The sequence below is a fragment of the Zalophus californianus genome, chromosome 16 (assembly GCF_009762305.2).
Source record: "Zalophus californianus isolate mZalCal1 chromosome 16, mZalCal1.pri.v2, whole genome shotgun sequence".
Lineage (NCBI taxonomy): Eukaryota > Metazoa > Chordata > Mammalia > Carnivora > Otariidae > Zalophus > Zalophus californianus.
In genome coordinates, this window is record NC_045610.1 from 59602094 (window position 1) to 59626584 (window position 24491).

General features: G+C 57.5%; 1 protein-coding gene across 9 annotated transcripts in view; it reads right to left on the reverse strand.

Moving 5' to 3' along the window:
* RBFOX3 (RNA binding fox-1 homolog 3) overlaps positions 1 to 24491 on the reverse strand; it is a 403727-nt gene that overhangs the window by 67513 nt on the left and 311723 nt on the right. Inside the window, exon 1 of one of the 9 annotated variants that reach the window (XM_027567994.2) lies at positions 11450 to 11711. The exons of 4 other annotated variants lie outside the window; for them this stretch is intronic. In XM_027567994.2, coding sequence (XP_027423795.1) covers positions 11450 to 11554 — 105 coding nt within the window. In that variant the 5' untranslated portion in view covers positions 11555 to 11711. Of the gene's footprint in view, positions 1 to 11449; positions 11720 to 24491 lie in introns of those variants that run through there. 4 more of the 9 variants (XM_027568002.2, XM_027567993.2, XM_027568001.2 and 1 more) reach the window with 4 other exon arrangements.

The following is a 24491-nucleotide window of genomic DNA, read 5'->3' on the forward strand; positions in this document are numbered from 1 at the left end:
TCCAGAATAGCTAAATCCACAGAGACAGAGAGCGAATGGTGGTTGGCCAGGGGCTGAGGGGAGGGGTGGAGGAGCGGCTGCTTAATGCCTATGGGACGAGAATGTTCCGGAACTGGACACCACTGACAGTCGCAAAACTTTGTGAGTGTACTAGAAAAGGACCACAGACAGGAACCATATAGACAGAAGAAACAGTGGACGGCAGAGGAGATGAACCGAGCTTGCTCAAGCCTAGAACATTCCTGCTCTTCGAGCCTCAGAATCCCGCAAGGGCTGTGAGGGAAGACCCGTTCACATCTCTGGGACTTCCCTGCTGGCTGTGCACGTGGCCGGGCACAGAGCCGGTGCCTGGCTTGTTGGACAGGGCAGACCACTTACCCCCCGAGGCGGCCAGTGAGGGGGGCGGGTTCTCCATCAGCAGGTTTACTGAGCACCTGCCTCGTGCCAGGCACTGTTCTAGGTGCCGGGGAACCAGCAGGGAACAAGAGACAAGAAGTCCTTCCCCTTGTAGAGGCAAGCAAATAAACCAGTAAAACACATAACGTGTCAGATATTCATAAATGCTATGAACAAAAATATAGCAGGGGAAGGCGAAGAGAGAGAGAGTGAGGCGGAGACGTGGGGGGCGGCTCAGTAACAGTCAAGAAGGGTCTCATGAGAGAGAGCAAAGTTTTGGAGGAAATGAGAAAGCAGGTCTGGCAGGTGTCTAGGAACTGGCACTCCTGGGGGAAGGCACGGCAAAAGGACAAAGGCCAGGAGGCTGGAGCTGCCTGGTGAGGACCAGGTAGGAAGACACACCCTCAGCCCGGCTCCACGGGCCCTTGTATGTCAGCCTGTTTCCACCCCCAAGGCCCCATGCCCGGCATCGCCCCCACCCCCTCGTCTGTGAGGCCTTCCCAGCTGGTGCGCAGGTGAGCTCGACCTGTGGCCTTCTCGCCCCTCCCTCAGCTGTGTGGGCTCCAGTCACCTTCCACCCTGGAGGGTCTCACAGGCTGTCACCTGGCCCTGAGCCCCTGCTGTGCACTTCCCTGGCCAGGTGTCTGGCGGTGGCGGGGGACACTGGGGCGCAGGCGTGGGGCTGCCGCTTCTCTGGAACGAGGCTGTTGGCGGCCCCAGCTACCTGGCAGAGAAGCTCTGAGCACATCTGAGGCCAGGATTCAGGAGGGCCACCCAGGCTGCAGCCGGGCTCAGACCAGATGTTGAGGAAGAACAAAAGGTGAGGCGTTAAGCTTCCAAAAGGGCATAGCAGACGTTCACGTCCGTCGGGGGCACTCTCTCTGGTCCAGCTGAACATGCCGGAAAGGAGGCCAGGAGAGGGAGCAGGACCCGGGGGTGCTCCGCTGGGACGTGTGGCCCAGCCTGGCACCAGCAGAAGGACTCCTGGGGGCCCGCAGAGGAAGGCCTTTCTCCACCACGGAGCCAGGGCCCAGGGCGTATGAAGGCCGAGTGCACAAGGCCAGGGTCAGGGCCATGGCCACCAGAATGGCCCACCCACCATGCATCAGCACCAACCTCAAGCCAGAAACCACCGATTCCACAGGGACTCTCTTCTGCATGGCCCATGTGCACGGGGGATGTGCACTATCTTCCTTATTCAGCCCACCGTATCCCTCTGCCCGCCACCCCGCCCTGGGCCAGACCCCACCGTCTCTCACTCTGGCCTGCAGTCTCCTTTCCCATCCCAGACTAACCTTCCTTACTCACAGACCTGATCACGTCACTGCCCTGCTCAAGGCTTTCCGTACTTCCCTACCGCCTACGGAGAAAAGTCCAAACTTCTCGGCCACGACCCCAAAACACTCCTACTGTCACCCTCTCCCTTACTGTCCAGGCGCCAGGCCGTCCAGGAAGCTGCCCTGAGCCCACCTGCCTCTGTATCTCTCCATATAAACTGCTATATCCCTTTGGGATGGTTCAGGTTCACCACGGACCCCCAAGGCAGAGCCCAGCTGCTCTGAGCCACCTCTGCAGATGCCCTGCTGGAACCTTCCAGACCTGGCCACATGTGGCTACTGAGCATCTGAAAGGTGGCTGGTCTGATGTGCAACGGGCCACAAGTGAAAAATACGGAGTGGATTTCAAAGATTTAGCATGAAAAAAGAATGCTGGATATCTTGGTCAGGTTTAGATTGATGAGATGTTGCAATGAACATATTCTGGGCTGGGTGAAATAAAAGATATCATTAAAATGAATTTCATCTGTCTCTTGGCACTTTGGTAAAGGGAGCTTCTAGAAAACTCAGCCCCCACCCCGTGTGGCCGCCATTATACCTCCATGGACGTCGCTGTTCCGGGTCAGAGGTTGGCAAAATTTTCCTGCAAAGTTGCAACCTTTTCCAGCAAATATTTTGAGCTTTGCGGGCCATATGGTCTGCACCACCACTGGTGAACACCGCTGCTCGTGGAAACTTCCGCAGACAGTGCATGAACAAAGGCGCGTGGCCATGTTCCAACAAAACTTTTTTATAAAAACAGACGGTGGGATGGATCGGGCCCAGCGGTCTCTGCTGTAGATCGCTGGTTTCCAGACTTTTGAAGAGGACTACTTAGTAAAACGTATTTTTTAGAAATGGGGAATGGGGGAGATCAATTCCAATGGCCAACCTTTTATTTTGCCAAATAAGGACATCCCCCCCCGAAAAAAGAAAAAGAACAGGTATCATCGTAACTTAACTCAAACGGGCATTTTATGCACAAAAACAGATTTATGCTTACGGAAAACATTGCTCCATTCAGAGTCTCAGCTTTCTGACTCTGCCATGGGCAGGTGGAGGCTTTGTCAGGGACGCAGACCGTGTGCAGGTTGGTGCTGGCACAATCTGGAGGACGTGATGGGGCTCTCAGACCTGCGGTCACAGGAGGGATCACAGGGCCACCCCGTCCACACCCCCCTGAAGGACACCGAGTTCCAGAGCAGTGCGACTCCCCCAGACCTGCCAATCCATGCCGATTCTGATGGAGGAGGGTCTGCATTTCTAGCTGGCTCCCTGGGCTGCTGGTCCAAAGACCAGACTGGGAGTCACGAGACCTACTGAGTTCTACGTTATCCAACGGAACTTTCTGCAATGATGGAAATGTTCTAGCTCTGCTGAGCAGGGTAGCCACGACCCCGCATGGGCACAGAGCCTTAGACGTGTGGCTGGTCCAAACAGGTTATGTGCCGTACGTGTACCAGACTTCAAAGACTTAGCACAAAAACAAAAATGTAAACCACCTCGCTAAGAACTTATACCAATCACATGTCGGGGGTATATTTGGGATATACTGGGTTAAGTAAAATGTAATACCGAAGTTCATCTCTTCTGCTTCTTTTCGCTTCTTTTGAGTGGCTACTAGAAAGGGTAAACTTTCCTATTGGCTGGTACCACATCTGTACTGGAGAGCATCCCTCTGGAGCCACTGAGACAGTGAGCCAGTCAGCCTCTGTTGAATTCCTCTGGTGACGGGGAACTTACCACCTCCAATAACAACCCATGCTAAAGTTGGGAGATTATAGTTAGAATTGTCTTTCGAGATTTTCCTTTAAAGCCACCACCCCTTCCCACTCTCTGGTCCTATCCAGGCGCAGAGGACCTGTTCTCCCTGACGTGCCCACCTGCTGGCCTTCGAAGGTGGTCAGACTCTCCAGATCCTGGCTGAGCCTGGGATGCCTTCAGCTGATCCTCCTGATCAGCCGCCCATAAACGTGCCTTCCCTGCTGATAACGGAACAAATCCCCGCACACAGGCTCTCCATTTCCAACCCCACTTCCCAGGTCTGGGCAGCCCCAATGGGTCCCTGCGCTGGTTTACTGTGAGGAACTGAGGCCCAGGAGGAGGACGGCAGGTCGGGCACAGCTGCGATCGGAACACGACCCTTCCTGATCTTTAACCCAAGCCTCACCCCTGTGCCTCCCCACGCCGCTGGAGATGGTAGTGAGCTCCTGCTGCGCTCCCCTGCTCCTGGGCGGTTTCTGCGTGTGCATCATCGTGGGGCCTCCCCTCCCCGTACTCATACTGAGCCCTGCACACATCACCAGCAGCAGCTGAACCAGAGGGAGGACGGCGTATCAGTGATGTCTCAGTGACCCCCCCAACCCCAGAATCACCATCTGGAATGGGTGAACAGGGCCCCTTTCTGGGCCAGGAGGCCCCGAGTGGAGGCACAAGGGGACCCTCCCTCTGGAACATCCCCAAATGCTGGGTGCTAGGTTTCCCTGGGGCTGGGGCCGTGTTTTCACGGTGGCTTCCTTCTGCCTTCTCAACACAGGTGTGTGCACACACACACGTACAACCACATACAGACACACACTCACACACGTACGCATGCACAAGTACACAGTCACGTGCACACACACACGTACTACTATAGACACACACGCACAAGTACACAGTCACGTGCACACACACGTACAACTACATACACACTCACACACACACGCACGCACAAGTACACAGTCATGTGCACACACACACAACCACACACACACTCACACACACGTACGCATGCCCAAGTACACACAGTTACGTGCACACACATGTACAACTACAGACACACACACGCGTGCACGCACAAGTACACAGTCACGTGTACACACACGTGTACAACTACATACAAACACACACACACACAGCACTTGCAGCCCCACTGACACTCCCCTGCCCGACACACCGAAGTTGCCTACTCGGGGTGCCCGAGACTTGGACGCCACATCTGAGTTGGTGTTGACGGGACAGGCATGGGCTGGGGGGAGCACACAGGAGCCTCTGCAGCCCCCAAAGCCCTCTGGAGGGGAAGGAAAGAAGACATAAAGTCCCATCTTAGAGACACAGAAGCCTGGGCCTGGAAGGGAAGACACTCTCTGATCACACGGTGGGCTCTGTGCACACCCTCACGGCCACGGTGGGAAGAGATGCGCTCACCACTCCTGGAACTAACTGGTCGTGACTGAGTTGAGCCTGTGGCCCCAGGAGGCATAGGACCCGGGCAACCCGGGGCCTACTACAGTGCCCGGTACAAACAGCCGCTCCATGAATAATTTGTGGACGCTCAGGGGACACTGACCTCCCCCTCCTCTGCTGACCCTCTGAGCTGCTCAGGGACCCGAGAGGTACAAAGACCTAGGCAGCCCCTTGGAGCTCCCGGCCTGGGGGAGGCTGGGGCTTGCTTCCACGGCCTCTCGGGGCTGCCACAGGTGGGCGGGGCCCCTCCCCAGGGCTCCCGTGAGCGGGGCCTGTGGCCCACCGAGCTGACCAGCCAGGGGCCTCCAGCCCCCACCCCAGCCCCAGCGGGTCTCCTTCCAGAACTGGGCTCCCTCTCTCCGGGAGCCCAGACACCGCCGCTGCGCGGGCGGCACCCAAGTCTGGGCACGTAGTCCTGCTCCAGGCTGCGCAGCCCCTGATGGAACCGCATAACCATCTGCCCATGGGCTGGCAGGCCGTGGAGGGGGCTGCAGGGGGTTGCACGGGTGGGCCAGAGTTCAGGGGAGAAAGAGGGGCTGGAATCCCCTGGGAGGAAGACGGGGTGAAGGGGAGAAGCAGAGGGAAAACGAATTCGGGAAAGGAGAGAAAGTAGGCCGGGAGGGAAGAGCGGGGAAAGGCTTAGAAGCATGGAAAATTCTGGATTCGAGAACAGACATGAAGGCAGAAGACAAAGGCTGGAGGCCAGTCAGGAAGCACAGAGAGAGACTCTAGGAGGAAAGAGGCCAAGGGCAGGTGGGGACAGCCATGGACAGCATCACCAGGACCCCAGAGGTCTGGGTGGCTGGCCAAGCCCTGCCCTCGGGGAGGAGGGGAGCCCCTTCTGCAGTTGCTGCATCTTGGGGTCTGGGTTAGAATCCACCCTTGGCCACAGAGACCCCCAAGGGTCCCTTGGTCCCATGCCACCAGGAGCTTTGGGCCTGGCCCACAGGACCACCGCCTTTGGCTCTGGGCCCGAGTTAGGCACCAGGGGTCATGGGCACCATCCCAGAGCTGTGTGAGGCGCTGCTGGCCCCTGCTCTCCCTGGGGCCCCACATTCTGCTCCGAGCCACCGTCAGGCAGCTGTCCCCAGGACCAAAGTCAGGAGGCAGAGAAGACTTGTGCTGGGACCTCAGCCTCACCTCCTCCAAGGATGGCAGCCACTTGTGATCCCTGAGCTCGGTGGCTCAGCACTGGTCGGCCCGGTGCGGTGGGCACAGGCTCCGGGCTGTGCCGGGGGAAGGGCCAGGCCACGGGCAGAGTCTGCCCTGCTGCAGTGTCCTTCCCTGCCCTCTGCTGACCTCCCAGCGTGCCAACCGCTGTTGGCCGAGCCCCACGGACCACCGTGTCTGGTCCTGCTGGCCGCAAACGGGTCCTCATGTGGGGCCGTCGGGAGGCGGTTTCTCTGTACTCAGTAAGCACCTGGGGCCTCGGTATAGGTGAACCCCCTTCTCAGACTCACTGGGGGTCAGGAGGCGGGAAAGATGATGGCCAAGCCAATCCTTCACTTGTGATTCCGGGAAACGGGGCGTGTCATTCAAACCTCAGTCACAAACTGTAACTATGGAAAACAGATGCAGGCCTCCTAAACGGAACTGGAAAACCCTAGAAACGCTGTCCGGAGAAGAGTTAGCCACTCCCCACCTGCTTCGAGGACCAGTGACTGACCTGGCCACTCCAGCCCCTCCAGGCCCCAAGACACGCACGTCTGTCCCCATTATGACGCACTGGCTCGGGTTCAGAAGATGCCCCGCGCCCCCCCACTTTTGGGCAGAGATGCCCCAGGGGGTAGCCGGGGGTTCCAGGCCACTCTGCTCTGCACAGACTTCATGCTCGGCTGGGTCTGAACATGGAACATCCTGCCACCCTCCACAGAGCGGCCCTCGACCTGTGCCCCAGGCTGGATCTCCCTCCGGGCCATCGCTCCTTGCCCTGCCCATCTCCCGTGCTCACCCGGCTGGCATACCAAGCTCCCTGCTCACGCTCTCCAGGGAAGCCCACTCACCCCGCAGGACAAGAGTCAACAAGGCAGGCCACTTCCACTCTCCCCAACCCCAAAGGAATCTCCGAAATGCCGTTGGCTGAAAATCTGCAGGCAAGACGAGAGCTTGTGCCGCATGAAGGCTCCAGTCGAGACACTTCTGCTTTGCGTGTGGCTGGGAGGCGGTCAGAGGGCAGAATCTCCTGGGTCCTCGATACCCGTCAGCCCCAGACACACCTGAACCTTGATTCTGGGGTGGAAGCCAAGCTCTGCTCGTCAGTGGCTTTATGAGTCGGCATGACTCCTAACCTCTCTGTGCTTCAGTTTCCTTAACTGTGAGATGTGCATGCATGCTCGGCAGATTTTGCCACAAACGTGAGCTGTCAAGAGCGCAAACCGGGTAGGAACCCACAGAAATAACTGAGGTACTTCAGCAACCAGACGACACCAACGGCCCAGACCTCAATAGCACGTCTTTCTGAAGACTCGAACAAGCTTCTGTTGTGTGCCTGGCCCTCCCACTGGCTGGGGTGTACTCACAGGCATGTGATGTCACCAGGAGCAAGCATGTCTCAGACGGGGGTGGAGTCACACCAAGGTGACAGGCCAACTGCCCAGGGAACAGACAACAGCCCAGGCACTCTTAGATGGCGTGAGAAGCCGAGGTGACTTTGCGACGGTAATTAATCCTACTAAAAGTTCCCGCGATTAGCGGCGTTGCTACCCCCAAAAAACGATTATTAATAAGAGAAGAGCTTCCTAATGAATCTCAAGTAGACCCTAGAATTCCCTGACTGCCCCCAGAAGCCTTTGGGTTCCAGAGTCCGAGCGAGCGCTCCTTGCTGTCAGCAACTCCAAGAAGCAACTGGCCTCATGCTGGTGGCTGGGTGGAAAGACCACATCTTCCATGGAAACTTCTGGTGGCTGCCAGTGTTTTCGAGGGCAAGCAAGGCTATCTGTGATTTCATCTCGATTAAGAGCAGAAGGAAGATGAGATCAACAGCGCTCAGAACACAGCCCTTAGGAAGGTCCGGGTGCTCACAGTCTCCAGGGCCCACTCTCCCTCTGACCAGCCAGGCCCCTCCCCTCCATCACCAACACTCCTTCTTACGAAACTTAAGGCCCTGTATCTCACCCCTTGCTGGGCTGGCCGTAATGCACCATGGACGACAATCTTCCTGTGTTCCACCCCAGGATCCTTAGGGGCCAGATGTAGGGGGACCTGGGCTCTGGGCTGCCCTGTGGGGAACCGAAGGGCTCACAGGGAGCCCTAAGTGGGCTCCAGTGGCTGGCTGGGCAGGTGGGGAAACCGAGCTTGCCCGGGGCCCCTCGGGTAAGCTCTTAACAAATACCAGAGCCCAAACTGCAGCTGGAAGTCTCCTGGTGTCGGGTGACCTGAAGTTCTCCAGCGGACAGTTAGGACTCTGACAAATATCAGCCCCGCTGGGAGGAGGGACGCCTGACAATGAGCGTCTCTAATGAATTCCAGAGTCGTGTCTCGGCGGGGACAGGACCCAGGCTCCGCACACGTGGGGTCCAGCCCATGCAGCAGGAGAAGGCTCCGTTCTCTGTTGTCACGTTAACAGAGAATGGAATTCTGTTGGTTGAGGTTTTACCTTCTAATTTCAAGTTTGAAAGACTGTATGTTTCCAACGCTTGCCTGTTTAACGGCTGCATCTCAATGTGCCGCAAACCACATCTCTTGTCTTGCTTGATTTCCCGTAGTTGCTCCTGCTCTCAGGCGTGCTGCTGAGACTGAACACACAGCCTACATACAGCACCGGGGCTCACTCATGCAGACCTGCGACTCCTCAGTGGGGCTGCAGATAAAGTGAGCTCTGAGACTGGATACCTGCCCCGGGGCCGCCCTGGGCCCCCTCCTCACGTGGCCTCCACTTCCAGGGGACTCGGGAGGCTCTGTCTCACTCCAGAGGTGGTTGGGGACAAGCAGGGTCTCCAACGACCCATCGTGATTTGTTTCATATTGACCCTGGACCACCAGAGCTGTGTGTGCTCCTAGAAGCATGTGTCCCTATAGACCGCCAGGCAATGGCCGCGTTCAAGATCTTCCCCAGCCCTCGGAGAGCCACGGCCACCCGCTGCGGACTGCTCTGGAGGAAACAGGGTACTTCAGAGCCTGACCCAGTGGGCACGCTCTGGCTTTCCCAGAGACAGTTCTGCTCATGGCTGACACCCACCCAGGATGGCTATAACTCACTGGCATCTTTTTGCCTTACCACTGCCCCTACAGAGAGCTCCAAATACCCCCAGTTGGGGATGCATTCACCCAGCCCTGGAGGGACTGGTGTGCCTTCCTTACAGGGCGCGTGGGTACGTTCAACTACCAGCACAGGTCTGACACCATCAAGACAATGCCAACATCCGGCATTTTTCAGAGGCTTGATGCTACTTCGTCTTAACCCTCCCGTTCAGCCCAAGAGGACGGGATGCTTTCGTTGTCCTCCTCAGAGGAAGATCCTGAGGTTCAGAGAGGTGAACTGACTTGCCTAATGCAGCCAGTAAATGGTGGATTAATCTCTAATTCCACTGTCTGCCTTGGGAGCCGGGGTCTCCTGGGGTCCGGCAGCCCCGGGGCATTCCTGTGTGTGGCTGTGGGGGCTGGGGCAGATGCTCCCTACTTGAGCGGTCTGCTCAGTGACTTCACCTGTGAGCTTGTTAGAAATGCAGATTCCTGGGCCCCACCCCAGAGGTCCCCGAGTGATTGTTGCACTCATGGGAATTTGGGATGCCCTGGAAGGCCGACCTCCCAGGTCCACCCTGACCATCTGCAACTCAAATGACGATGGGGAATTCGGGGAGTCAGCCACGGCTTGGGCTTGGATACCTGCCTGCCTGGGGGCACGGGGGCCCCCTCAGCAGCTCTTGTTGCCACTGAGCTGTGCTCAGGACTGCCCAGATGTCACAGGTGGTCCTAGGGAGGGTGGGAGCAAGGGCCAAGGTCTGTGGGCCACAGGCCACTTTGGCGGCCCTCTGCTCCTCACCACCCGGCAGTCCCCTATCCCTTCCTTTGCAGCTGCTGACACGTTCAGCAATGCCCGCTGCACAGATCCTTGTAAGGGGCTGACCTGAGCGCCCAGCAGCCCAGGGACTGGCTGACCTGGCTCAGCTCTGAAGGCCTCATCTTTCCCTGCGCTGTCCACAGCTCCTCCTGAGCCACCTGCAATGGCCCCTTCTTTCTTGGCTCCCGGGAGAGCCCAAGGGGAACAAAGAGACAAGAACCCACCATCCAAAGGCCCAGCCCCACCTGGAGCCTGTCACCGTCTTCAAGAAACACACCTTCAATTGCATGCATGGGAGAGGTGGTAGAAGTACATGTCCACTTAGATTATCAGGCCTGGCCTGACCCGGACCATCAGCTTTGACTTGATCCCCTCTACCTTCTGCCTCCCAGCTCCACACCCAGACCCAGGTGCAGACCCAGTCCTAAGGGAGTCCTCCCGCTGGGGTGTGCAGGGCCCAGGACAGTCAGCCTGAAGATCTCCAGGCCTGTCTTCCCCCTTCAAGCCCCAGGTCTCTCGCAGCAAGCAGCCGCCCCCACCCCTGCAGGCCCAGGCAGAGGTTCGGGGTGCTAAAGATAAAGAAGGCAGCCCCAGAGTGCCAGGACGGAGGACAAGCCCTGAGGTGTGGGCGGCCAGGGTGGGTGAGGCAGGGTACTGCAGCCCCCAGCCGGCTCTGGCTGGGCTGGCACTGGGAACAGCAGCCCAGAGAGGCCAAGGGGCCTGGGGGAGGCGAGGAAGTCCCCCCCTCCATCCCCAATGCAGGCCTGGGACCGCACTGATTCCGCATTGGGTGGGATTGCAGGACCCCCGCCCCGCACACCACGGCAGGCGGGCAGGCAGCAGCTGATGCTCTGCGCGCACCCCCCGTGGAGCTCCTGGGGATTTGGGGGCTCAGAGTAGCTTGGCTTTCTGCCCGCCCCCCCCCCCCGCCAGCCCAAGCTTCCTGCGCAGCCCAGCAGATTGCAAAAGTCTGGCCCCAGCCCCCTCTTCGGGGCCGGAGCTCCGGGGTCTCCCTCGCCAGCCCCACCAGGCAGGTGGCCCGTCTCCCCCGAGGCCCGCGCGCGGTCCCCGCTGCAGCAGAGCTCGGCTCCCCCGCCGCCGCCGCCTCCGCGCGGCCCCCCGGCTTTCCCGACGCGGCCGGGGAGGGGCCCCGCTCCCCGCCTCCGCGTCCCCCGCGGCCCGGAGCGAAGTTCCCCAAAGTGACCGCGGCACCGAGAACCCCCGCCCCCTCCCCTCCGGCTTCCCTCGAGACTCCGCCCGCCGCCCCCTCCCGCGCCTTCGGAAAAGTTGCAAGCGACGCCCCAAACTCCGGCCCCCCGCCCCGCGCCGCGCGCGCCCCGGGCGACCCCGCGCTCGGCCGCCGCTCCCCCCCGCCGGGCTCCGGCGCCATGACGCGGGGAGCGCAGCGGGGCCCCGGCGGCGGCGCGGAGGCTGCCGAGCGCGGGGTGGGCGGCGGCGCGGGGCGCACGTGCGCCGGGCGGGGGGCCGCGCCGGGCCGGGGGCAGCTTACCTGTTGGAGGTAGAGGAAGGCAGGCGGGCAGGGCACGGAGTGCGGGAGCATGCTGCCGGAGTTGGACAGCAGGAGGCAGCCCGAGTTCGCCATGGAGCACAGCATGGGGCGGCAGGGGGGCGCCCGGCGGCCGGAGGCAGCTCTGCGCTCGCTGCGCGGCTCGCACCCTCCGCGCGTCCCTCGGTGTGTGCGCGCGCCCTGCCTCCCGGGCGCCCTCTCGGTCTCCTCCTCCTCCTCTTCCTCCTCGGCCCTCCCCTCCCCCTCGCGCCGCTTCTCAGGAGGGAGGCATGGACGGCGAGCGGCGCGCCTCTGCCCGGTGCTCCCCTGCCCGGGCGGGGATGCTGGGGAGAGCGCGCGCGATAACACGGCCCGGCAGGCTGTGTGCGCGAGAGAAGGGATGAGGGCAGCGGGGGAGCGGGCACCCGTCACTTTGGAGCCACCGGAGCCCGGTCTGCAAAGAGTGGTGCGTGTGCGTGTGAGTGCGCGCGTGTGCGCGCGTGTGTAGCGGTGGGAGGGGGAGTCCCTGGCGTACTCCAACATCAAACAGAGCCCCGCACCGAGGGACGAGAATCCGGAACGACGGCGCGACAGCTGATCACACACTTAACCCCTCGCCCGCCGGCGCCCTTCCCCGGGCCCCTCGGCGGCCCTCGTCCTCCCCGCATCCAGCGGCTGCCCCGGGCGTGGGGTCTGGAATCTCCCTCCGGCCCCGCTCAGTCCGCCGGCCGCTGCGGAGAAGAGAGGCTCTGCCGGCTCTGCGGCCCGACCGGAAGGCGCTTCGTCCTGTTTGGCGTTCAGAGAGGCGCCTCTCAGAAGGGAGGCCGGCTCAGTGGCGGGGATGTCGGTGATGTAATGAGGGCATCTACGCAGAGGCTTCCTAGCCGGGGACGCTTCTCCGCTGCCCAGAGCTTGGAAACCCAGCTGGAGCCGCCGGAGGCTTCTTCTGCCCACCCCTTGGCCCCCAGACCCCATTTACACCTTAGGCCTGCCACAGGCACATGGTCTTGTGGATATTTAATAGGGGGAGGGGGCGGGAACAAGGGGCCCTGGCCACGATGCATCCTCCCGTCGCCATACCCGAACACGCTGGACTTGGTGTGTACACACAGTGCAGCAGGAGTGCGCATGTACCGACCCCTGGACCCGGTCACGGCTTGGCACGGGTCCTGACTGACACAGGTGTGTGTGTGCATGTGTGTGTATCTGCAGCTTCGCCAGCCACACACACCCCCACCGGCCTGCTGCGCATTCACACTCGACAGATGCCCCTGACCAGGCTCAGTTAACCAGGACAAGCCACAGGTGAACCTGTGAGGCTCTGAGGGACAGTCTGCTACCTGCCACCCTTAGAGGTAGAGACAGCTGGGGGACATACCCAACCTTTTGCCCCACTTACGCACGCTTCTCCGGGAGAGGGGAGAATCTCACGAATATCCAGTACCAATTCTGGACTCACCTATGCTCCCTGAGGCACCTGTGATTCTCTTTCTTTCACTTCTGAGAGTGAGCCCCACTCTGGAGGGAGGGAAGGCTGAGACCACCTTGTAATGGGAAGACCACCAACCTGAGCATCACATGGAGGCCCCTTCACTTGCTGTGTGATTTTAGGAAAGTGGCTTGTCCTCTCTGGGCGTCTGTTTCCACCCCTGCCCTGAGAGGTTGGGCGGATGATGCCTGAGATGTCTTATTGTGCTCCCTGCGGTACACGTCCGTGAGGGCCATTTAGGAGGAAGCAGCAAGGAGGATCAGAGCGATGGGCAGAGGATGGGCTTCCTCCAAGCGCTGTGTGGGGACAAGCTCAGTTTGAACAAGGCAGGCAGGTGTGTGTCCCTTGGACGCCCCTCTGTCAGGCACCTCATGTCTCTCAAAGCAGCCTGCAGTTCATCTTCCTTAGAAGGAAAGGGGGTGCAATGTCTGGAAGGAGGCAGATGGCAGAAGGGACAAGGGTCAAGGGAGAGACTACAGTGGGGAGAGCTGGTCCTGCGGCAGGTCGCTACACTTGCTGACCCTTTTCGGGAGCCCCTCTCTGTGATCCCCTCAGGGGTGGCACGCTCGGCTATGGACTTGCAGAGGAAGTCCCCTGCCTTTGGGCTGTGAACAGTTATTAACTCATCTCCCAGAAGAGGCACCCCGATGGCCTGCGACAGTGGTGGGGTGGTCCTGCGCTGAGGTCTGGGACACCTGGGGGTTGGAACACATGGCTGGGGGTAGCATTTGAGAGGGGAGCGGGCCGTCCTGTGGAGGGTGGCGCCACAGAGTGGTCCTGGCTCCAAGAACAGGGGCGGCCCTGGGGGCCCCCTGCCTCCCCAGTCCTGCTGTTTTAGAAGCCTTCCCTCCCTTCTGCTGTCCCCGCCCTGGCTGCTTCTTCCCCAGAGGACATTCGGGAATCTGGGGCAGCTGTGTAGCATTCACCCCTAGCCCTGGGCTCTAAGTCCATGCTTCGTGTGAATCATTCACTCGTTAATTTGCCGTTGTTACCAAGTATCTGCTGAGATGGAGGCTTTATCCCTCTTATAAGAGGATTTGAGGGTGTCCTAAACATTGTCCAACCCACAGAAGACACCCTTTGAGTTGACTCTCCTGCTTTTCCTTACCGAGAACCCACTACGTGCAGACAGATACCGCACCAGGTGCTGGAGCTATAGAAACCAAGTGCTCTGCTTTGGAGTGAGTGCACCGTCTGGTGGGGAAAGCAAGCCAACACACCAAGACTGCAGCTTCCTGTGTTGAGACCTATGATGGCCCAGGATAGTGGGAGCCCAGATCTGGGGTGAGCTTAGACAGGGGGTGGGGTTGGGGAAGCTTTCCTAGAGGGACCCCTGAGCTCAGTCATTGGCCCCAACAATGCCAGGCTTGGTGTTGGTATGGCTTCCAGCATCCTTGCCCCTGGTCATCTGTGGGACCTTTCAGCCCAGCCACCTGGCTTCAAGCCTCACCTCCAGAGAGTGTCAGGGCCTGGGAGCATGTCTAGACACCTGCCTCCATCAGTCAGTTAATCACACCCGGGCTCCAGAGAGACTGAGAACAGCAAAACAGAATTTAAAAAAAAAAACCTCCAGAAGAAAGATTTGAACAACGTGTGTGTCTGGCTTATTTCTCAGGACAGGGGCTGTGTGCCCACCACCTCTTGTGCTGTGTCATGGGCTTGTGACTTCCACTTCGAGCCAATTACTAACTGACAAATTGAGAGAGGCCTCTGTCCACGGGGGGGGGGGTGTCTTTGGGGGGTTAGGCCACTGAATAGCCAAACACTGTAGCCCATCGGGTCTTCCTCTCAAGAGTTGAGGGTCAGGAGGGCAGGAAACCTGCTGGCTGGGATGCACAGCATCACCCCAGTGCCTGGAAGGGCACCTGGCAGGGATGAGTGCGGGTGTCCCTGCCCCCACACCCACCCCCACCCCAAGGCCGATCCGGATGCTGAGGCGGCCACAGTAGCCAGTGGGGCTTAGCAGCCTGGGTCCTGAGAAGGCTGGGCAAAGCTGCTGCAAAAAGCCCCTCGGGTTGGGGTCCTGACTGCTTGGGGTGTCAGGACCATCTCTACTCCACGGACTGGGGGAGGAAGGAGAGGAGGGGCTTGTGCTCCTCCAGTGGTGCTCCCGGGAGCGCCACAACAGCACAGAACACATCTGCTGTAATTGTTTCTGAGTCTGTGCCATGCTTGTCCTCTTCACCTCGGACCTCCAGTGCCTACACAGTGGGGTACAACATTCTTCAGGTCCCCGGGGCCCCTCACAGCCCTCCAGAGCCCCTGGTGCCTCCCGAGTAGCGGGTGGGGGAAGCCCGGGGGCCTGGGGCTCTGCTGCCCCCGCTTCTGGGGTGAAGGGAGGCTGCGCACTGGGAAGGCTGTCAATCCAGTGCTAATATTCACTACTTAAAAAAAGCCAAGGAAAAAAATATCCCATTCGCCCTGAATCTGAGAAAGGCCTTGTTAGGAAGGCAGGAACTGAGCTGTAATTATTTCTGCGCTCCTGGGCACCACTATAAATATCAGGCAAGGAGGCACCTCAAAAGGTCTGGACGGTTCCAAGGCTTTGGAGATCTCCTGGCTCCTTCTTGCCCCCCCAACACCACCACGTGTCACCTTTCCGAGGAAGCCCTCCTGGGTGCAGGGGCTGCCCCCCTTCCCCCCTGCAGGGCAGGGCCTGCCTTTCCCACCCTCTCTGGGAGACCCAGGCCTGAGTAGCCTTGCAAACATCCTTAGTCTCTTTGGTGTGTCCCTCTGTGAAATGGGGACATGGAGTCTCTTTGGGAAAGTGTATGCCAAAAAAGTATTCAAGATGGCCTGTGTTTTTAACAAAAGGTGGGCAGTTCTGTGGTCAAATGATCTGATGTGCTGTTGCCTATGACACTCCCCCCATCCTTTGGAAATTCCCAAGGCCACACGTGGGTATATTCCCACAGGAAACAAAAAGCTCCCTAGTCCCTTTAGAGGAGGTTGGGTGGGGGGCTGAGTTACTCAGGGGCTTGCCCCTCTCCTCCATTCTCAGTGCCCAGGCCGGCGTCCTCAGCCTTCAGCTATGCGCGGAGGACAGCCTGGAACTTGGCAAAGGCGTGCTAGGACAAGGGGTGAGCTCACAGTCTCCAGTTGCAGCTGGGCCATGATCTACAGAGACAGCGTGCCCTGTGCTTCTAGCAGAGCCAGAGCTCCCTGCCCCAACTTCAGGGGGTTGGGCACAGGCTTGGGCATGAGCACTGGCGGCACCACGGAGGCAGGAGTGCCAGAATTGTGCATGGCATCTCCATGGCAGGGTGGGCTAGGATGGGCATGGCTCAGGGTGGGTACAAGGGAGGCTGGGGTGACCCGAGAAACCTCCTTCAGGTGAACCAATCAGACACCCACGCAATTCCCCCTGGAAGTTCTCTTCCAGGGGGTTCACACCCCAATTCCACAGCTATGGGAACAGGAGCGCAGTCAGGGGCAAGCCCCGAGGTGCTGGGGACGCCTCCAACAGACCTCGTTGGGGAAATGTCAGGTTGAGGACAGGGAGGTCCTTGTCTCCCTATAAAATATGGGAGCCCCTTAGATTCCCAAAGGTGAGAGCTTCCCTATTTTAGGAGTGGGAGGCCATTTCTGCTTCATCCTCGTGTGTCCAATTCACCCAGAAGGGCAGAAGAGTTGGTGGGGGAGCGGGAGCCCCTCTGAGGAAGAGGATTCCTAGAGGCCAGGGTGGGAGTGAGCCGCCCCGGCTGTTGAGGCCACACTGGCCATGTCCAGCAGAGGGCCCACTCACACCGGCCAGAGCCTCCCCTCTGTGGCCAGGCCTGTGAGGCGGGGGCGCTGGGGGTGCTCCCCACCCGTGGGCTCCTCTGCACCCCTGAGCCACAGGGCACTTGGTGGTGCAGAGGGGAAGCCAGGCCCTGTCCCGGCTGCCGGGGCCAGCACCTACCTTCCAGCCCTGCGGCACCCCCTCCACACCCACCAGTGCTGTTCCCCTGGTCTCAGCAGACCACAGCAGAAGTAGAAATCCGCGTGCAAAGGAAGTTTATTTATCTGTTTAATTAAGAGGCGCTTTCCAGCCACATTCGGGTCCATCACCTCACTTACAACCATGTCCCGGCAAAATTAAACATAATAAATATAGGGAGACTGAAAGCAAAGGGCACACTCGAGATATATGGGCAAAGCCAGAAGTTGCACAGGGTTGCAGTTATAAGCACATCTTTCTTTGGCAAGTTCCCCTCCCCTCAGGGCCTGGGAGCCAGAGGAAGGCTCTAAGAGAAGGGGCTGTGGGTGCGGTGCGACTCTGCTCTTTCCACTCAGTACCGATGCCAAGCTTTATTTATTTTAAATGAGCCCCCAGGACTTCTCCCTTCTCCTCTTCTGGAGAGGGGGAGAGAGCTCATCACAGAGCAACAAGAACATCTGAAACCAGCCAGGGCTGTGCTGCTCTAGCTTGGGGCTTGGTGGGTAAGAGGCCTCGGCAGCTGCAGCCCTGGAAAGCTCTTTGCAGGCTCCTGCTGCATCTGGACCATGAGCTCCTGGCAAGGAGGCGGAACGGGCGAGAGAACTCTGGAGAAACAGATCTGTGCTCTATGGTGCCAGCTATGGCCAAGCCACCATTCACGGTACTGGCCCCAGAATGCCACAGAAGCCGGAGGAGGAAGGGGAGTTAGATTTCGTATTTCTATCTCTGATGTGAAGCCTCAAGAACCTGAAATGTTTGCTTAAACATCCCAGGAATGAGAGTGTCCACGGGGAAAAAAAGATGGTGATTTATTATCATTATTGATTGCCAACCATAACAATACCTTTTATTTGCTCAGTGCTTTCCCGACTTTCCCAACACACCTTAACGTGTCTCATTTTCCTGGATCCTCACAAGGTGGCGAGGGAAGGTAGGATGAGGCCCACATGGTATGTGATGGCACTTCTAGGATCACAGAGGTGGCCCAAGGTCACACAACTAGTCAGAGGCAAGGTTTAGGCTGGAAATCGAGCCTTCTGGCTTGAGGATTCACACAAGCCTCTTGCCTCCTTCCCACAACTGTGCTTGGCTCGTGCCATTCTGTGAGCATCCCCATCATTAGCCCTTGGCTCTCTCTCCTAACAGGATCAACCCCAAACCAAATCTGTTAACGTAATCGCCATTTGCAATAGCTTGGGCATTTACTAATCACACCACCGCTCGGTCTGCACAGCAATTATCTCAAATTTCCTCTTTCTCATTAGGCAGGAGGTCGTGAGAACTCAGTAGGGTTGCTGAACCCTATGATCAAGCCAAGGAGAGAAGTTGCTGTTGGACAGAGGAAGGCCTTCCATGGGGTTTCTAGCTGTGCCACCACGAGACGCTTGATTTCCTACATATCCTCATCCCACACTCTGAGCCTGGCCCACCACCGGGAGCCTTCCCGTCCAACCTAAATCTGTGCGTGTCTACTTGGTACCCTGTGCCAACACCTCAAATGGCCACAGAAAAGAAATAGTCCCAAGAGGCGCAGGAAGGCTCTGTATTTGCGTGAAGATGAAGATTCTAGCTCTGATTGCCCACCATGGAATGCCCTTGGATGGCTGGGTCCCCAGGGCAGAAAGGACCGAAGCGAGTGAGGGCAGGGCTCATGTTACGTTTATCACTGGCAGAGGTTGCGGGGCTGAGGAAAGCCTACATAACTCACCGCTCCCTGCAGCCCACCCAGGCTCCGCACTAAAATTACCCTTGGCCTCTCCCACCACCCGCCTTGCTGACCTTCAGCACCAGGGACAGCGCCAACCCCTTGCTCTCACGTCTCCCTCCCTTCCGGGAAGGGAAAAACACAGGGCTTCCAGGTGCGGGCAGTGGAGCTGGAAGGGAATTCGGGATCATACTGTCCAGTCCTCTGCCTTCTAGCTTTCAGGGACAGGCGCTGTCTTTTTAATTTTTTTTCTTGAGGCACTCCACCGAGGGAGACCCTGACATCTCTCCGGGGAGCCCATTCAGATTTTTATCACCCTGACTGTCAAGAGATTCTGCCTTGTGTCTCAAACAAACCTTTCCACTTTAATTTTTTTCAAAGGGGAAAAGCCTTGAAGGAGGGCCAAGGGGGAGCTTGGACCAGCAGCCGAAGCCATCGTCCCGTCCTCTTAACTCCCAGGAGGGGCGGCAGGTCACCCAGCAGAGCCTGTAGAACAAGGCTGTGTGCTTTTGGGGCCCAATGGCAGCACTGTGTGCTTCAGGTGTGGGAAAGGGAGGACCATGCCCATGACATGGGCGGCCGCTTGGGGACCTCCCATGGCTGCGACTGGCATGAATTTGTGTCAAGTTCAGTTAGGATTGAACTGAGGAAACGTGGCATGCAGGGCTCCTAAGCAGACATCCACGGGAAGGGGGTCAAGGTTTGTTCTTTCATCCGCCACAGATGGGGCTGAGCTGCCCAGGGGGGAGGCAGCAAGAGCCCATCCTTGGGTTTCCTGCCTCTTTCTAAAGCCAGCAATTGAAATAGTTGGCCTCTTCACTTTGCCATCAGTTAAAATAAATCTTACTTAGCAGAGAAACCATTGCTCCTTCCCTCAGCATTGGGTGAGGAAAGGCCGCTAAAGGATAGATGCAGGGCAGCCCTGTAGAGAGGGAGTCACCTGGGCCCAAGGACGGTGAAAGTCAGGTCCTCCAAACTCTGAGCGAGTCTGAAAGACTGAATCGAGCATCTGCTTCTAGCCCCAGCCTTAGCACTCAGCTAGTTAAGAAAAAAACAGCCTCAAGCCTCAGGAAGCAGAATGTGAGGGGGCTGGCATTCCACTCTTCCTCTGCCCCTTTGTGCCCCTTAGAGCCAAAGCATCAGCTCATTAAAAGCTCATTAGGAGCCCAAGGCAGCAAAGGCCCAGAGAGGCAGTGCTGTCCTGGCAAAGCGCACGGCCCAGGGGAGGCGGGTGCACTGTGTCAGGCGGCCAGTGCCAAGCTGCAGACAGGAGCTGAGTGATGGGGTGGTGGGAGGTGGGGCAGGGGGTGGCGGCTGGGAGGTTTCTCACATGGAAGCCTCATGGGAGCTGAGCTTGTCCCAGGACTCATAGGGGCGAGGACAGGCCTGTCTGTCAGGAAGCAAAAGAATGGATATTTACATGCAGACCCTCTTCCCCACACCCCCAGCCTGAGAGGAGCCCAATCTCAGGCTTTGAGAGGAGGGAGCCAGGGCAGGGAGGAGGGAAGGGTAGGCAGGACCCTGGCTAGCGTAAGCCGTGCCTGGCAGCTTGGAGAAGTTGTATGAATTGCTGCCCACTGTGAGTACAATGCAGCAGAGAAAGGGGCAGTGGATGCTGCTTGTTTCATCAGACTCTCTAAAAGGTGCCAGGAGCAGGGGAAGCGGGACATCTCTGGTGGAGGTATGGGGGCCTTGGGCGGGAGCTTATTCTGAGGCGCCCACCCCTGCTGGCCCTCCATCCTTCTGCTCCCTGTCACACCTGAGGGGGGGAAGCCCTCCTCGTTCCTGATCTACTCTGGCAGTGGGGTCCAGCACTGTTTGGCATCAACACAACCCTCCAGTGCCAAAACACAAGGTTTCTGAGAATTCACTGGCAAGGAGGTTTAGGGAAGGCTGGCAGCCGGCTGAGGGCCTGTGCTGTCTTAGCAGCTCCCAGGCTTTCCTCCTGCTGAGAGTTGCTGCATTAGGACAGGGGGGGCCGTCTGTGCCTTTTCTTACTTCCCTAGGATGCTGTGACTTTTGATTCCTACTTGATTAATATACAGCCAACAGGGACTGTATTTAAGGCAGCTTTAATTCTCTCAGGTCACCAAACTCAGGGGCAGCAAAGCTGCAAGGAGCCAGCCCCGCAATAGATCAAACACTGGGACCTTCAAATCGCTCCATGGCCCAATTTCTCACCGCTGCTGCTGCCTGATAACCCTCCCAGCCTGGAGCCAATATCCCCCTTTTCTAGGAGCGGGGACAGGGACCGGACTTGGCAGGCGGGAAGGAGAGCTGGAAGGACTCGGCACTTGGACCTGCAGCACCAGGGACAGCTCCAGCCAGACCAGGGTGTCCAGCACTGCCTACTTGCCTTCCTGTTCCAAGGCACCAATGGGTATAAATGACCTCACTGTTTTGCTGGATGTGGCTGGTGGCTAGCCCTGCTGATGGCACCTTTCATGGAAACATCCTCCCTGGCAGATGAGACCCCCTTGAAACCCTGCACATTCTCACGTGTGCAGTCTGTCTTTAGGCTTTCTCATTCTTTGACCACCTGAGACACCCCCCACCCCCCGCCACCCCAAGGAGAAGCCGGCTGCTCTTAGGTAGGACTACCTGGCCAGTCTCCCTGCTGGTCCCTGGTGCCCATGGCTTCTGCAGGGCCCCCACAATTTCCTTTCTGGCTCAACCTCATTCCCTTTACAACTTGCCTCATTAGCATCTCCTGAAAGGCAGGCTAATTTCTCTGCTTAGCACCTGGGTCTTCACTTGCTTGGTGGTGGGGGGGGGGGTCGGCGGAGGAGCTGGGGGGGATGCCTGTGTGACTGCCATTTCCTTCGTTCCTCCAAAGCATCTTTTATAGACCTGGTCCTTGTTGAAATTCGGGGAGGCACCGTGGAGCAGTACAATGCGGGAAGATTACACTCGGAAGCCGGGCTTGTAAATCACCTCCCAGTGGGGGCAGGGAATGCGCCTGTGAGTGGAGAACCCCGTGTGCAAAGCCATTCTCATTTAAGAGCAGGATCTTCCCGGATCAGACTCTGATCAATCCTTGCTGCCACCAACATGCCGTATATTAGGAAGAAACGTTTGCATGGAAGTTGAAAGAAGCCCCAGACTCGCCTTCTCATGCTCACCACCACTGCTGTTCCATTAGGGTTTCCTCTAGACCTAGCCCCTGCTGGATTTATTGCCCCCACTCTGCCTCTATCCACTTAAAAATATCGTCTATAGATTTTCAAATTATTGTTACACTTTCTAAGAGAAGGATGAGGTGGTTAAAAATTAACAGCAAATTTATAGGAATTCTATATGGCAATTACAGAATTATAATGAAGTGGCTGCCACTTGGCCAAGTGTGGGTAATTGGAAATCCACGCCGGGAGACTAGAATCTTTACCGTATTGGAATTGTATTTTTGAGAGTAAATGCCGTGGAGAGGGTCAATGGAGGCTTCAGCTGGCCAGGTTCTTCTCTGGAGGACGGAGTAGCTGGTTCACCACCTCTCTGGAGGCAATTTAGGAGAATCACTTAGCTGGCACAGGTGAAGGTGGCCAGACACTAATGGGGTAAGTGGGTGTTCTGGGCTGGGGTGGGCATCCCTGATGCCTCCCAGCCTGGTCTGGAGAAGGCAGGAGAGACTATGAAGGAGAAACTGTTATCACCAGCAGAGCAAAAGGGATCACTGAGATGGAGACAGAAGGCAGCGCTGGAAAAAATCTGGTGTTCTTTCCATCTGGTGGATCAATTCTCCTTGCAAAAAAAAAAAATGGTAAGAGAAAAATCAGATAGATCACTTTCTCAAGATGCCAACTTTGTCCATATTCCACATGGCTCAGCCTTCATTCCAACACCTGCTGTGGCAGAAAGGGATGTGAGCTACTTTCTCCTCTTCGCTTCTCTTTAGGATCCCAGGCACCAGATGGCCCAAGGGGGCTTCTTATAAGGAAACTCTAGTCTTGAGTAAGGGACTTCTGCCAGGAATTTGGGTGCAGATCGCCTCCGGGTTCTTCAAGAGTTTTCTCTGGACCTGGTGTTGTCCAACACAGGCGCCTTGAGCTCCCGCGAGTGCAAAACACAAGTGGGATTTCAAAGACTTGGAACAACGAAAAAGAATGAAAAATAATTTGTGTATCTGACTACTCGCTGAAACAGCAATATTTTGGCTATGGCAGGTTAAATAAAGTATATTGTTAAAATGAATCTCACTGGTTTCTTTTCACCTTTTGAACATGGCTACTGGCAGGGGACACAGGGACACCTGTGGTTTGTGCTGTATTTGCAGCTCGCAGCACTGGTCTGGAGCTCTGGCGCACGGGGTCTTCACACTCAGCCTGGCTCCATCCTCTCCTTATTGTCACACTGCCTGTGACAATGGCTGCCCACGGCAGGATGCAGAAGGAATAGCGAGCTGGGCCTCCTCTTGGGGTGGGACCCAGAAAACCCAAGTCTGTGTTGGCAGGACACACACACTGATTCCCCTGCCCCAAACACAGATGTCCAGCCATGTGGTCTGCTCCATTTAAACCCTCCACTTGCTCTGTCCTGATGCCTGGGACCGGGGTCATTGTTATGTCCCACCACGGTGGCCCCACCAGCCCAGAAGCCAACGGTAGCTTTCCTTCCTGGTCTCCTTCCTGCCCAGGATGGGACAAGGGAATGAGCACACTATGCACTGCTCAGCTTTGGCGCTTAGCTCATGGCTGGCACTTCTGCCTCCCAACCTGCACTGGGAGAAAGCAGCCCAGCAGCCAGCTCCCACGTGGCTCACCTTGTTTGCATTCGGCTCCTGGGTGAGCACATTGATTTTCCTCTCCAGTGTAGAATGAGAGGACTTGGAAATTTCATTCCAGTGATACAGGGCATGGCAATAATTATCGTCATCATCCCAGTGTTTTGGACAGATAGGTTCCCAGGCACCCAGAATACCCTCAGCCTCATTCTACACCCCAGCGCCCCCAGAGGGCAGGGAGGAAGAGGTAGGAGGGTGCATCTCATTCTCTCCATTTCATCAGATGGAAAAGAAACAGAGCCCTTCTCTTGAGACAGAGAGTAGACAGTGTCCTGGTGGAAAGTGGGACCCTAGAGCCGTGGGGTCTGAGTCATTGCCCCCTTCTCCTGGAGGTACAGAAGCAGAGCTGAGCTTGTAGGAAAACTGCAATCCCCTATCTCCTGCCTTCCACCACACACACAGCTTCAGCCTTTCTGGAACCCTCCACCAGCAGGAGGTGGTGCACACTCAGTCTTGGGACCCACCCTGACCTGGAGGCAAGCCCACTTCCGCTCTGACCAGCCATGTGACTCAGAGCAAGTGGCTCAACATCTTGAGCTTTACTTTCTGCATCTATAAAAATGGGACAGCGATATCTCCCTCAAAGGTTGTGGGGCTTCAAAGACATCCTGTATACAAAGGAGGTGGCACACAGTAGATGCTCAATAAATCATGCTAATTAATTCAACAAATATCTATTGAGTGCCTCCAAAAGCCGGGCTTTGTTCTAGGCCCCTTCTCTCTTCAGTGGCCAGATGAGTTTCCTTTCTCTCTACCTAGATGGACCGAATTTGCTCTGATCATCTCCCAGGCCTTGGTACGGAAAGTACAGTTAACTCTCAATTATCTATGCAAATGGAGTGGAACGTTCCACTGATAATTCAGAAAGAGCAGAGAGTCCACAAATATTCTTATTTGAATTTGAAATGCATTATGCTTATTTTTGCATCGGATTTACCTTCCTAATTACTGTTTGTTCTGGCTTATGCTCAAACTTGTTTGCATTCTCAGAACTCACCCTGGTTGGTGGTGAGGGGCGTGCCCTAGGAATACGCGGGCGGGGCCGCAGACCACCCCCTGGGGAGCACCGACATGTGCTGAGAAAGAAGCAGTGGATGCTAGGGCTTCCTCCTGATGTCTGCTCAGCCCAGGAGGAGGATGGAAGACACCTTAGTT